General features: G+C 44.8%; 1 protein-coding gene across 1 annotated transcript in view; it reads right to left on the bottom strand.

Annotated features, from left to right (window-relative positions):
• The window catches only part of MFSD11 (major facilitator superfamily domain containing 11), a 29,390-nt gene that overhangs the window by 11,747 nt on the left and 3,600 nt on the right, over positions 1-14,043 (bottom strand). Inside the window, exons 2-10 of the mRNA XM_068151435.1 lie at positions 13,828-14,017; positions 10,983-11,038; positions 9,808-9,915; positions 8,667-8,746; positions 8,475-8,571; positions 6,273-6,331; positions 3,486-3,627; positions 2,144-2,184; positions 785-850 (exon numbers count right to left, since the gene is read on the bottom strand). Of these exons, the coding sequence (XP_068007536.1) occupies positions 785-850; positions 2,144-2,184; positions 3,486-3,627; positions 6,273-6,331; positions 8,475-8,571; positions 8,667-8,746; positions 9,808-9,915; positions 10,983-11,038; positions 13,828-13,923 (745 nt within the window). The 5' untranslated portion in view covers positions 13,924-14,017. The remainder of the gene's footprint in view (positions 1-784; positions 851-2,143; positions 2,185-3,485; positions 3,628-6,272; positions 6,332-8,474; positions 8,572-8,666; positions 8,747-9,807; positions 9,916-10,982; positions 11,039-13,827; positions 14,018-14,043) is intronic.

Here is a 14,043-nt window from a genome sequence, read left to right on the forward strand (position 1 = left end):
GGTCTCCTCTCAGCCTCCTCTTCTCCAAACTGCCCCAGCTCCTTCAGTCACTCCTCATAAGATTTATTCTCCAATGCATCTGTTCTTCCTAAAGCTTCTTTTGACCATGAACAGATCCACAGCTGAAGTCAATTAAGGAGCAAGAAACCAGCCCCCCACAAAAAAATCCTTAAAGGATCCCAGTAACATTTTGAACATTTGATATTTTGGGGGAAGAATCTCTGTAGTGTATAGCAAAAATCAATGGATTTATTGTATGCATTGTTAGACCAAGGTCCAGCAATGGCAGACCAAGGTCCATTACAATTGCTAAAGAGAACTCTTGCCACAGCAAATACTAATGACAAAAATAGCTGAAAATGGTTAAACTTTTCCCCACCAGAACCAAGACTAAAATGAACACCAGGCCTCAGTGAAGAGCACACTGGAAGGAGTACCCTTCAAACCCACTTTTGATTCAAATGCAGTGCAATTGCACCAAACAATCTGGAACCTAATGATAGTGCAACCACACAGAAAGCAGCTGAGTAAATCCTGCCTAACTCTCAGTCTGGGTGACTCAACTGACCAAGCATTACTACCTCTGCTAGCACTGGCAGATTTAGGCATACCCTGCTTCCACACAGAAACCACTTCCCAGAACACAAGTGTCAGAAGTAACTCATTCCAAGTTAAATGAGATATTCAAGTCCTGTTTGCAGAGAGGTGGGATTGCAGTCTTGCTCTGGGGTTGAAATTCCAGGCTATGCCCTGACACTGCTTACACACTCTGCTTGCTTCATACCTGTGTAGGCTGTTGTAACACTGAGGAGCAGGATCTCTTTGGTGAAGCTCAGCTCTATAGATTTCTCTGTGAAGACATGAGAGTGAAAATTAACAACTGAGAAGACTATTAAGACAATTTACACTTTATTTTGCTCTTTCCCCAAAGAGGTGAACAGTCTGCAAACTGGGAGTTTATTGCAGTGCTGAACAAACCAACCCTGACTTGCCCTTGAAGGCAATGTTATCTGCAAGCCTTTGCTGTGAGAAATGCAAAGGGGGAAATATTAAAGAGGAGATACACAGCTTTCAATTAGCAGGCAATTTTCTGCTCCTTGTATTTTCCTTTTGTCCTCCCTTTCAGCTCATGCTGATTGTCTCCTAAAAAGATAAGTAAACTCTCAGGAACAGTTTTAACAGTCACAGGCAGACCACATCAAACTTGAGTGGAAACTGCAGATACTCCAGGTCAAAACTGTTGGTCTTCACTGGTATCACTTGGTGACAAAACCCACCACATCAACACTTTGTTATCTTGTGTTAGTGAACTGGGTTTGGGTTTTTTTAAACATTCATGCACTAACTCTCCCAAGTGGTGACCTGTTTGTTTTGAGCTCATCCACATAAAGAAGCTGTTGTAAAAGAGCTTGGCTCTGAAACTACACAAAGGAAGCACCCCTCCAGTTCTCTCCTGGGCCACACCAGTGTGTAATTGAAGTGAAGCCTGCTTCGCTTTCTTTGCTTGCAGTCAGTTTGCCTGGTACTGCCAAATGAAGGGAGCACTTCTGCAGTGCAGCCAGCCAGCTCACATCAATTACACAGCAACAGTAACTTGCCCACATGTGAGTTCAGTGGTTCCCAAGCTTTTCCAGTTGCAAACTCCATTTTGGTTAGGCTAAAGAAATAAAATGCCCAAACAACTGAATCCCTAGCAGGGTCAACATTTACTCACTTGTCATCTCTGATTATACAATCAGAGAATGGTCTGGGCTGGAAGGGACTTCCAAAGCTCATCCAGTCCAACCCCCTCTGCAGTCACCAGGGACATCCTCAACTAGATCAGGTTGCCCAGAGCCCTGTCGAGCATCACCTTGAGTATCTCCAGGGATGGGGCCCCAACCAGCTCCCTGGGCAATCTGTTCCAGTGTTGCACTGTCCTCATGGAGCTTTGACTGCCATCTGGGAGTCACTTTTCCAAGCAGGCCACCTCTGAAGGTCTACACTCCAAGTGGAATAACTGAAATGCATTCTTAAAACCTTATTTGTTCACATATGGTTGGTTTACATGGTTTGCACATGCTCATAGCATCAGCAGAATCATAGAGAGATGGGAAGGAGACAGCAGTACTTCTGAAGCAACTTATTCCATAGAACTACTTACTGAAGGCAGCCACTGCTTTTGTCAGCCTGTTTTGTGCAGACCTGGGTAAATAAACAACTTGGTCAAAAGGGAAAAAGAATAATCACAGCACATCACTGAGCTGGAAGGCAGCTTCATTTTTCAAGCTTTCTGTATAATTTCCAGCCCAGCATTCACTGCAATATGCTAATACATTATTAAAAGCTTTGAGAATCTAAACTACTAACCACAACATTTGCTTTCTGCACTTAAGGGCAACAAAGCTGGTGTGGGGTTTGGAGCACAATCCCTATGAGGAGAGGCTGAGGGAGCTGGGGATGCTTAGCCTGGAGAAGAGGAGGCTCAGGGGAGACCTTATTGCTGTCTACAACTACCTGAAGGGAGGTTGTAGCCAGGTGGGGGTTGGTCTCTTCTCCCAGGCAAGCAGCACCAGAACAAGAGGACACAGTCTCAAGCTGTGCCAAAGTAGGTTTAGGCTGGATGTTACAAAGAAGTTCTTCCCAGAAAGAGAGATTGGCCATTGGAATGTGCTGCCCAGAGAGGTGGTGGAGTCACCATCCCTGGAGGTGTTTAGGAGGAGACTGGATGGGGTGCTTGGTGCCATGGTTTAGTTGATTAGATGGTGTTGGATGATGGATTGGACTCAATCTCAAAGGTCTTTTCCAACCTGGTTAATTCTGGTTCTGGTGAGTGCCATTCAAATGTTAACCTGGTTATCAGAAGCTTTCTCCTGAGCAACTTGATCCTTGGTCTTTATTTTTTTCCCCCTGACATATTTATTGATGTTTTTTCTACTGTTTTCAGTGTTCTTTAAACAAAGCAAAAGTACTCAAACTGATGCTTGAGGCAAAAGTGTACTGAATCTGCCCATCTGTGTACCTATGCATTACTAATGCATTTATCAGGCTGGTGAATGTATATAATACACATTTACAGAAGATATGAAAAGATGATTCAGTATGTAAAAGATAAGCTATAAAAAAAGGGGAGTAATTTGTTTATTCCATACTTTAAGCTCTCTTGATGAGGGCAAGGCAGACTGTAAATGGTGAATGTCTTACATCATAATCAGCAGAGAAAAAGGAGCTGCAAGTTGTCTTTCCAAAGGCAGTTACCTACTAGTGGAAAAGCTTAATGTGGAGCACTGCATGCAGCCCTTGAAAATGTGTCATAGGAGGAGTATAAATTCTCCTTGTTATAGTAGCAACACTTCTCCATTACATCTGTAAATCCTGCAGAACAGGTTGTTCATAACTTTTATGTTGCCAGTGTAGAGAAGGGGGAAAGCAAACCCACAACAGTGCACTGAAGAGCAGGAGCACAAAGAAGTAAGCGACAACATGTTATTGCCACAAGCACTTACGGGCTGTCCCCCAGGATTTCATTAGCAGAATCTTCCTCCCCTGGAGCTTTTGTGTCCTCATGTTTCCTAATCAGAAAGAACAGAACTGTGCCCACAAGACTGATAACAGTCAGAGCAATGAAGACAGTCCTGCGATCGCTCTCTGTGGAAAAACAAAGAGGAGCCGTAACTGCATGTGCCAAAAAACAACACCACCCCAATCCAAACCAATTCAGCTACCTTCAGAAGAACTAGTACAGACACACTACATAACACTGATTTGCTAGCTTACCTTCCAGATGGATCAAAAGGTACCCAGCTGCTGGCAAATTCCTGTCTCAGTTTTATCATGCCAATAAAATATCGGCACGTTAAAGTGCCACTCGCATTTTCTGCCATGCAAAGGCTATGACCAAGGAGGAGCCAATTAACAATGGAAGCATAAATCATTAGCAGAAGAAAGGACATCTTTCAAGACTTACATAATTGAGTGGACACAGTCAAGTACCCCAAGCCCCTTCAAACTACTAAAAGCAGCTCTTAAGCAGCATCAGAAATATCAGTGGCCTAACACCACAAACTGGGAGGCTTGACAATGGCAAAGGTGACCTAACTGTGACCTTCCTAGGTCACAAACAGGTGACCTAATTGTGGCCTTCCAGTATCTGAAGGGGGCTACAGAAGGCTGGGGAGGGACTTCTCAGGATATCAGGTAGTGATAGGACTAGGGGGAATGGAACGAAGCTGGAGGTGGGGAGATTCAGACTGGATGTGAGGAAGAAGTTCTTCACCATGAGAGTGGTGAAGCCCTGGAATGGGTTGTCCAGGGAGGTGGTTGAGGCCCCATCCCTGGAGATGTTTAAGCCCAGGCTGGATGAGGCTCTGGCCAGCCTGATCTAGTGTGGGGTGTCCCTGCCCATGGCAGGGGGGTTGGAGCTAGATGATCCTTGTGGTCCCTCCCAACCCTGACTGATACTATGATTCTATGAAAGGTCTTAAAGGGAAAAGGGACAGCACCCAAAGTGCAGCTGGAGGAAGATCACCTCTACCCCAGCACCAGGGCACTGACCAACTTGTTTGGCAAGGCCAAGTCTGTACCACAAAAGTCATTCCCATTTATGGATATTAAGCAGGCAAAATGAAAAAAAGCCAAGCAGCAGCTAATGGTTGTGGTTGAACAAGTAAATGATCCTGAAGATATTGCCTACACTCAGATTTATTTCCCCTTTAGCTCAAAGGCAAATGTAAAATTGTTCCATGTCAATTAAAAAGAACCTCTTGTGTGATTAGAGATCAAAAAGAGATGATGTGCTTCACCCTGAACTGCCTCTCACATTTTTATGTAGGTAGTAAAAGGAAGGAAGGAATTGATTTTTAAATGCTGTTAAAGCTCCCAATATCAACACTTTTTAATAAAGAGGAGTCTCAAGGCATTTAGGGGGGGAGGGGTGGAAGTGTAACAACAGAACTCCCTCACAGTTAATTGCTCTATTCCATGGTGAGCAAGAGCAGTGAAGCTTAGAATGCAGAGAATTTCAGGCCCACCAGGTTCCCAGTGTCTCCAGTGCTTTTAATAACATCTAATCCTTGGTGCTCAAGGTGAAGGAATGTGGGAGCTGACCTTTAAAAGTTAACCTGTGCTGAGCTAACAAGCCTGTGTCCATGGAGAACCTGAAAGGATGGATCTAAGAGACATGGAGTGCACTGTTTATCTCAACAGGGCTGTGCTTCTGAGGCCAAATAATTACCATTTAAAAGTCAACATCTTACTCCTGCTTGACTACAGCAGAAGCAGCCTCATCTTTTAAACATTAAGAGAATTTACCATTCCAGGAGGTGTTTTACTCTAGGACTACAATAAGGACTACTCAGTCACCAGAGAACAGGAAAATCAACTCTATTTGTTTATAAAATGTTGCTTTTCAAGCAATGCCTGCTTTTTTTGTAATTAAAACCTTACCTTTTGCTCTACTCCTTAGCTGATCTCCCACCCACCTTGCCTTAAACAGCTGCCAAAACCCTCTGCTTTAAAACCACTGAGTCTCAACCACTCTCCAAGCTTCTTAAGAATATTAATGAAGCTCACTGCTCTCTACCTCCTGCTCTTTACCAGTCTAGCATGATGTCAAATGAAGGGAAAAAAAAACCCCACTGTAGCAGTAATTACAATCCCATGAGGAAGTTAGTCTTCATTAACTTTCCCAGAAAGGAAGACTGAGTTCTTTGCACACTCTTCTGGCACTGCTGCCAGTTGAAGCAGCAGCAGCTGCCCACTCTCAGCCCTGGCTAACCTGTGCCTTGCTGCTGTTTTGTGCCAGCACAATGATCAGTGCAGCCATGAAGTGAACTGGGATGCTCTTCCTTTCTTTCATAGGTTAATCAATCTCTAATCTGATTGAGGACAGTCTACACCAGGGACTGGCTTTGGAACAGAACAGCCATTCCAGAATGTCTTCTCCCCAAAGCAAGCCTACTTGGGCATAACCCTGCAAGAGGGAAAAATCCCAGAGCAGCCCTTGTGGAAAACCTTCTTCTACACTAGCTTTTGAGCCAACAGCCTAAAAGGAGGTACTCAAAATGCACTGCACACAGGAGAACAACAAACAGAGCACAAGGGCTGTGTGTGCCATGCAACACAATCAAAACACCACGCTCCAAAGGCAGAATCTAACAATCAATTGGAAAAAGAAAAGAGCTGTCTGCTATTGCACAAGATTCTTGCCACTTCCCAAGCCATCATTCTACCTGGTTTTACTCATGCTACCACACTTCAAAGGCTGGCCTTTCACACAAACAAGCAACACTCACCTGATATGTGAGTTTTTCCTTGCCAAGCAAAGTAGATGTAAAGGTTTCCAAAAAACAAGCTGTGAACAAAAAAGGACAGGACAGGTGAGCAGCACTTCTTCTGGGATAAGGTTAAGGTTGCAGCATCACAGCAGTGATGCTCTGTGCAAGCACTAGCACTGTGTAATTGTGGAGGAAATGAAGACCAGTCCCTCTCCATGCAAACTGCTTACTCAAACACAACAGAGCCCCACAATGCTTGCCAGTCATTTTCAAGGATCAAAACACAAGGTGGAAGGAAAAATGAGGAAATCTGTACCTAAGTTGCCTCTCTCTAGAGATGTAATTCTGGGAGGGTATAGGTTAGAGAGCTGACATTTATGGAGATGATTTTGTAATACACCCTTACAGGAGTCACATGTCTTGTCTGGAGCACTGCCCCAGCAACATTAAATTGCTTGTGAACTACTTAAGGGAAATTCTGTGCTCCTACCTCCAGCTTCCTACAACACAGCGATTTTGAATGAATACTGATTCAAAACAGCCTTACAGCCAGCCTTCCTCATTTGCATGCATGTGGTTCACTGTGAAACACACAATTAGGTGGGCTTGTGGAAATTGCTACTCTAATAACACACTGAGATGTTAAGGAACACAAGGATGCTACTGAGTCAGACTGATGTTCTTTCTCTTCACAGAGTGTTCTGCCCTCACAACAGCATCAGCAATGCCATCTACTGCAGGCTCACCAGTCTAAGCACCTTCAACAACTCATTCCTCTCATTATCCCCCCCTATCCAGTGCTGCTGTATTAGAGGAGCCATTTGGGAACCTGTTGCTAATTATTTGACCAATTTCTGCTCTTGCTGACATTATCCCAACTCCTGTAGCAACAAGTTCCAGAAGTTTAATCACCCACTGTATAAAGAAACACTGCATCTGGTTCAAAGCAACCCTCTTCTAGTTTCACTAAGTGACTCAAGTTCCAGCACAGCAGCATGTGGTGAACAACAGCTCTCCACTCAGCTCACCTGCTACCTTTGTGTTTTATAACCCATCAGTTTTATCTTCTCAAACACTTCCTCCAAAGGAAAGTCCCAGCCTTTTTAGTCTCTTCAAGACACCAGCTCTTGTCCTCTTGTGCACTGTTGGGTTTTCTCCCATTATCCTAGCTGTGTGACACTCTCCTGAGAGGCACAAACCACACCTGCACATAATGCTCAGTGGCAGCAACACAGCTTCCACTACCTTGTTCTCCCTTCCTTTCTTGATGCCAAGCCTCTTGCTGACAGTTTCAGTTGAGGCAACACTCAAAGCTTAAGTCAAGAGAATATTAACAATGAGACCTCTTTTCTGCCTTCTAGGTCCCAGGTCTAACTTCAGTATCTTCAGGTTGTCAGTGAGCAGCAAGGTCTGAGTGCTCCCTCAGGGAGTGAAGGCTGAGAGTCAGAGGGCAACATCCAGCAGAGAAAGTGTCTCACTGGCCAGAGTCCAGCCCCACAATACTTAGACACAGCACACAGGGCAGTCCTAAAGACTGTAGCCAGGATAAGCCAAGAGTCCAGACCATCATACAAGCTTCTGTTAATGAAGCAGATCTGAAGTCTAGCCAGGAAGTCAGTCAACAGGCCAGAGTCAGGTCTGGTAACTGCCACACATCCTCAGTGACAAGGCAGAACAGAACAGAGTTAAGAAAGGAAGCCACTCTGCAGACCACCAGGCTCCACAGCCACAGAGAGGCATAGCTGAAGCAGACCTGGAGACCATGACTCCTCCAGTGAAAGTAGAAGCCCAGAGCTGAGTTTAAATGGGACTCCTGGGTCCACAGGCAGACGGGAAGGGTGTGGTGGAGGTGTCAGGTGAAGCTGCTCAGGACCATCAGGGCTTATCAGGGCACTGGGAAGCCTGACACAAATTAGCACAGCCCTCCATGATCAACAAGATTTCTGTTACAAATGTCAAATGCTCCCCACAGAAACAGATCTCATATCCAGAGCAGAGGCTTGCAACATGCAACTTTCATTCATTGTTCTATAATAGAATAGAATAGGAGTCTAAAACAGAATTAGGCAATAGAAATGTTGCTTTCAGCTCTCCCTCTCACTTCACTAACTGCCAGGCACCAGTGGAGTACTTCTTGATGCAGTTTCCCACTCACTGACAAATGTAAAAAGCAGAATGTGTCAATAGCCAAGAAAAAAAAGATTAACAAATAAAGCTTACCTGGACTGCAGGAGTGCCCAAAATACTCCACTGTTCCTTCCTATGGTGTTTTCATCAGAATTTACAGTCAAGCAATTCCCCTGGGCTGTCCAGAGCACTGAAACATAGGCAACATATTCCTTAGGAAATAATATTTTAGAGGCATATTGAAATGCAGTAAAGATTAGGAAACAGGGCAAGAACAATTCTTACCAGCAGCTGCAATGCCAATAAAAACAGAAGCAGTGTAGAAAGCCCATGTAGCAGGCTGGATAAAAACTGCAATGTAGAGGCTAGAATAAAACAGAGCAGTTTGTTGAATGGAGACTTAAAGCAGATGATGCTCTTTACCAGACCTCTCACTTAGCATCCACCATATCTGCCACTCTCTCCTAAGTGATACTGGAAAATGGTTTAGATTGCAGGTGAAAAAAGGAGAATCTTTTTACTTCACTATGCATGTAGAAGAGAATGTCTGAGGTTGGAAACAGCCTTAGAGATCATCTCCTCCAACCTTTCCACCATGGGCAAGGACACCTCTCAGACTCAGCTCCTCAAGTCCTCATCCAGCCTGGCCTTGAACACCCCCAGGGAGGAGGCATCCACAACCTTCCTGGGCAGCCTGCTCCAGAGTCTCCCTAGCCTCACACTGAAGAACTTCTTCCTAAGATCCAGTCTAACCCTACTCTCCCTCAGCTTCAAACCATCCCCTCTTGTCCTATTGCTAGATACCCTCATGAAAAGTCCCTCTGCAGCCTTCCTGTAGGCATATATCCTGTAGGCATACTTCAGGTATTAGAAGGCAAGCAAGAAGGTCCCCTCAGGAATCTTCTTTTCTCTAGGCTGAACAATCCCAGGTCTCTCAGCCTATCCTCATAGCAGAGGTATTCCAGCCCTTGGATCATCTTTGTGGCCCTCCTCTGGACTTCAACAACTGTGTCCTTCTTATGATGGGGACACCAGAACTGGCTGCAGTATTCAAGGTGGGGTCTCACAAGAGCAGAGTAAAGGTGAGGAATCACCTCTCATGACATGCTGGCCATTATAGGAGTCCACATAGTCATTAATATAGTCATTAATAGGAGACCACAACCTGAACCCCACAGTCAGCAAAGTCTGGAGATGCTGTGGCAAAATGACACTTCCAGGGGGCTGAAATTTACTCTGCAGTTACACATCTACTGATACAGGCAAGACCTCTGCAAGATGCCTTCCTTAGCCAGCACCCTTCCATGGATCCTGTGGCAGCCTTAGGTGTGAAAAGAAAAATGAAATTAAGAATTCAAGGGGACAAAAAAAAACATCCAAATGAATACTTAAGAGGACAAAAAAAACCATCCAAATGAATACTTACCTATAAAAGACACCACTGACAACCATGGAGAGCTGAGGTCCCACTATTGCTACCACTGAAGGTGAGATAAGATTTGATGCAGAGAATACTCCATAAATAATGGACATGCTACACAAACAAACAACAGAGAGGAGATTAAGAGCTTAAAACACAGGGCATAAGTGCAACTGATTAAGCATTTAACATACAGGCTGTGGGCAAAACTAAGTAAGTATCTGAACTACAGGCTGTTAAGAGCAACTGGTTTAAGAATGCTCAGTCTATTCCAAAAGATCCAGTTAAGTACAGACACAAGTGACTGCACAACTTTCATCCTCAAACATTTCCTTCCTCTCCTCTGTTACCTTCACCCACTGGGGTGCAGGAGTGCACAGTGTTTCCTGGATTGCTGAAGAGAGTCCCAAACTACTGCAGACAAGAAGGTCTTGTAAGGTACAACATGCACTTGTCAAACTGCCTTGAAAAAGAAATAGTCTGTTCTGTGCCCAGTACTCATAGAGGAGGCTGTTGCAAACCTTCATCTATCAGGCAGGTTTGCATCTTCTGCCAAATACACTACAGAAATGCTATAGAGAGAGTTTGTGCCAGCTGTATTTTCAGTCTCAATTAAGACAGCAAACCCAGCAAAGTAGCAAGCAGGTTTTCCTACATGACAGATTCCTTTGGCACACAAAAGATCCCTGATCATGCTTGGCAAGTTTGGCTTTGCCAGTGCAATTAACCAACAGGAGGAAGGCTTTGTGTGGTTTGCTTCTCATCTTTCTGACTGCTCCTTTCACATTTCTGCTGCAGTATTTCCTGGAAGTTGATCCAGCTACCCTCCACAAACACACAGAGGTGCACAAAGGCGAGCAAGCAAGGCCTTAGTTAGCAGGTCTGTTTTAAAACTTCCACATTCTCCATCTCCTAAGACAGGAGGCAAAATGGGATGACTGGATGGTTTGGGGATGGTTTTTTTTCCCCCTCCCTCCAAAGAAAACATGCAAACCAGATAGGTAGCTCAGCTAGGAATGATTCAGAGCAGAAGCAGAGTGAATGGGAGAAGTCTGGTTTTAAACTGCTTTAACTATGTTACTAAATGGTGAAGTCAGCAGAGCACCACAATGTCTTGGGAGACAGAATTATAACCAGCTTCCCCCTGCAGGGAGCAAAGGAACAACACCTGTGGAAATTACCTCGTGTAGCCACTGCCATGGAAGTCTGTGCTGTTTAGGTTGGTGATCACAGTTTGCTGTGAGGAGAGGAGCACACATGGTGGCAGGTTAGAACACATCCCGTGGCTTGACAATGCTTGCATCAGTTTGAAGCCAGAATCAAACAGCAGAATCAATCACTGACAGGCTCCACAAAGTACTTAAAGTCGTGTAAAGTGTTAATTACAAAACTCACACCACCTCCACAATGAAGGTGAAGGAGACTGCTTCAAACAGAGACCACTGTAATTAGGACTGTAGGATAACAAAATTATTTCATCAGAGACCTTAAAATACCTCACAAAAATGTTTGTTTGACTGAACACCTCTCCTATGTATGACAATCTTAGCTTAAAAAGTGAGGGAAGAAAGGATATGTGCCAAAATACTCTTCATTTGACCTAACTTCTGCTTCCTGTTCAGTATCTTTATTGATGATCTGGATGAGGGGATTGAGTCAGTCATCAGTAAATTTGCAGATGACACCAAGTTGGGAGCAGGAGTTGATCTGTTAGAAGGTAGAAGGGCTCTGCAGAGAGACCTTCACAGGCTGGAGAGACGGGCAGAGTCCAACATGATGGCATTCAACAAGTCCAAGTGCTGCACTTTGGTCACAACAACCCCATGCAGAGCTACAGGCTGGGGTCAGAGTGGCTGGAGAGCAGCCAGGCAGAAAAGGACCTAGGGGTGCAGGTTGACAGCCAGCTGAACATAAGCCAGCAGTGTGCCCAGGTGGCCAAGAAGGCAAATGGCATCCTGGCCTGCATTAGGAATAGTGTGGCCAGCAGGAGCAGGGAAGTCATTCTGCCCCTGTACTCAGCACTGGCTAGGCCACACCTCGAGTACTGTGTCTAGTTCTGGGCCACTCAGTTTAAGGACACTGAGACACTTGAAGGTGTCCAGAGAAGGGCAACAAGGCTGGGGAGAGGCCTTGAGCACAGCCCTGTGAGGAGAGGCTGAGGGAGCTGGGGTTGCTTAGCCTGGAGAAGAGGAGGCTCAGGGGAGACCTTATTGCTCTCTACAGCTACCTGAAGGGAGGTTGTAGCCAGGTGGAGTTGGTCTCTTCTCCCAGGCAACCAGCACCAGAACAAAAGGACACAGTCTCAGACTGCAACAGGGGAGGTGAGGAGGAAGTTCTTCACTAGAATGTGCTGCCCAGGGAGGTGGTAGAGTCACCATCACTGGAGGTATTCAAGAGGGGACTGGATGTGGCACTTGTTGCCATGGTTTAGTAGTCATGAGGTGCTGGGTGACAGGTTGGACTTGATAATCTTTGAGGTCTTTTCCAACCTTACTGATTCCATGATTCTGTGCTAAGAGTTTCTGTTCTTTTCTGGTTTCCCATTATTTCTCTGTTCCTTTTTTTTTCCCCTTGAATCAGCTTTAGTGATCATGAGACCATGTAGCTAGTTGGCCTGGCAGGCAGGTCTGATGGAAAGTCACTTGTAAATGCTGTCATGACAATAAATTGCATGAGCACTGTGTCTACTTCAGTGAGGTGGTGTGAACCAAAGCAGAGCTCCAAAGATCACTGGGCTGCACTCATGGACCTGCTGCCCTGCAACCTGTGCCAAAACTACCTTAAGTAGTTATTTCTGCAGCACAGTGAGGGACATTTAGATGTCTGAACCTAGAAAGTACTCTTGCATGCAAGCTAAGAGAATCTGTAAGACCTGCAGGCTCAGGAGGTATGTTGAAATCTAACTGTCCTTCAGGCACGTAACTAATGCTGAAGCAATGTCACAAGTTAGAGGAGCTGGGCTAAGTGTGACAGTAGCAGGATTCCAGACATTTAAATAGTAAGAGACTGCAATCTGCTTCTACCAGTCAAGTTGGACTATGTTATGCTCTATTTTCCTTCAGCAGGCAAAGAGCAACACGATACTAAAGCAGGAAATTACTTATTCAGATGGAAGGTGACTTGGCAGTTCTAGCAATTGTGGAAGTCTGACTACTTGTCAGATGTTATCCTCAACACTCCCCCTCAATGGATAGTTTGTTAGAACAGAAAAATATGTTAGAGTAGGCAAGACACTCTAGGAAAAACCAGGGGCATGGTTAATGATAACAATTAGGGTAAGTATTTTGAAAGGGGCCACACTGAACAATCAGAAGGCCCAATGTCATTGTGAAATGCTGCCAGTAACACAACAGACACTGTTCTAAAGTTCAAATCTTAGGTGAGAATGATCAGCTTTCTAAGAACTCAGGCACACACATATATGCAGCTATGTTATCCCCAAGAGACAAAGTGCTGCCTTATCCAGTTAACCAAGTTAAGCTAACACTAAACCAAAAGGAGGCAAAATGTCAAGGTGCCTGGAAGATTGGAAAAAACCTCAACAAATATAGCAACTCATACATTAGAGTACACAATAAAAAAAATAAACAAAGAAAGAAAGGATGAAGTCTGCAGAAGAGAAGGCTCCAAGGAGATCTTATTGTGGCCTTCCAGTACCTGAAGGGGGCTACAAGAAAGCTGGGGAAGGACTTTTGAGGGTGTCAGGGAGTGACAGGACCAGGGGGAATGGAAAAAAAAATAGAAATGGGTAGATTCAGATTGGATGTTAGGAAGAAATTCTTCCCCAGGAGGGTGGTGAGAGCCTGGCACAGGTTGCCCAGGGAGGTGGTGGAAGCCTCACCCCTGGAGGCTTTTGCAGCCAGACTGGATGTGGCTGTGAGCAACCTGCTGTAGTGTGAGGTGTCCCTGGCCATGGCAGGGGGGTTGGAACTGGCTGAGCCTTGAGGTCCCTTCCCACCCTGACAATTGTATGATTGTATGAATAGGTGTGATAGGAACAGGGCAAACGCTGAAGTTCAGACCTACCGCCACGTTGCCACACGTCTGGAAAGCAGTGAATATAAACATAAAGGAGAGTCCCAAAATAATGACATTGAAAAGCTTTTTTGATGCAGGAGACATTGTGTGGTTTGGGTGGTTTTATTTTCCCTTCTTAAGTCCTCACTTTTGCTCTGGAAAACACTTGATTTTTCTTTTAATCTTTTGTTCTTGATCTCTGTTAAAATAGAAACAAAGAAACCA

The sequence above is a fragment of the Melanerpes formicivorus genome, unplaced genomic scaffold (genome assembly GCF_026170545.1).
Source record: "Melanerpes formicivorus ecotype bairdi unplaced genomic scaffold, bMelFor1.0.p_v2 SCAF_21, whole genome shotgun sequence".
NCBI classification, from domain to species: domain Eukaryota; kingdom Metazoa; phylum Chordata; class Aves; order Piciformes; family Picidae; genus Melanerpes; species Melanerpes formicivorus.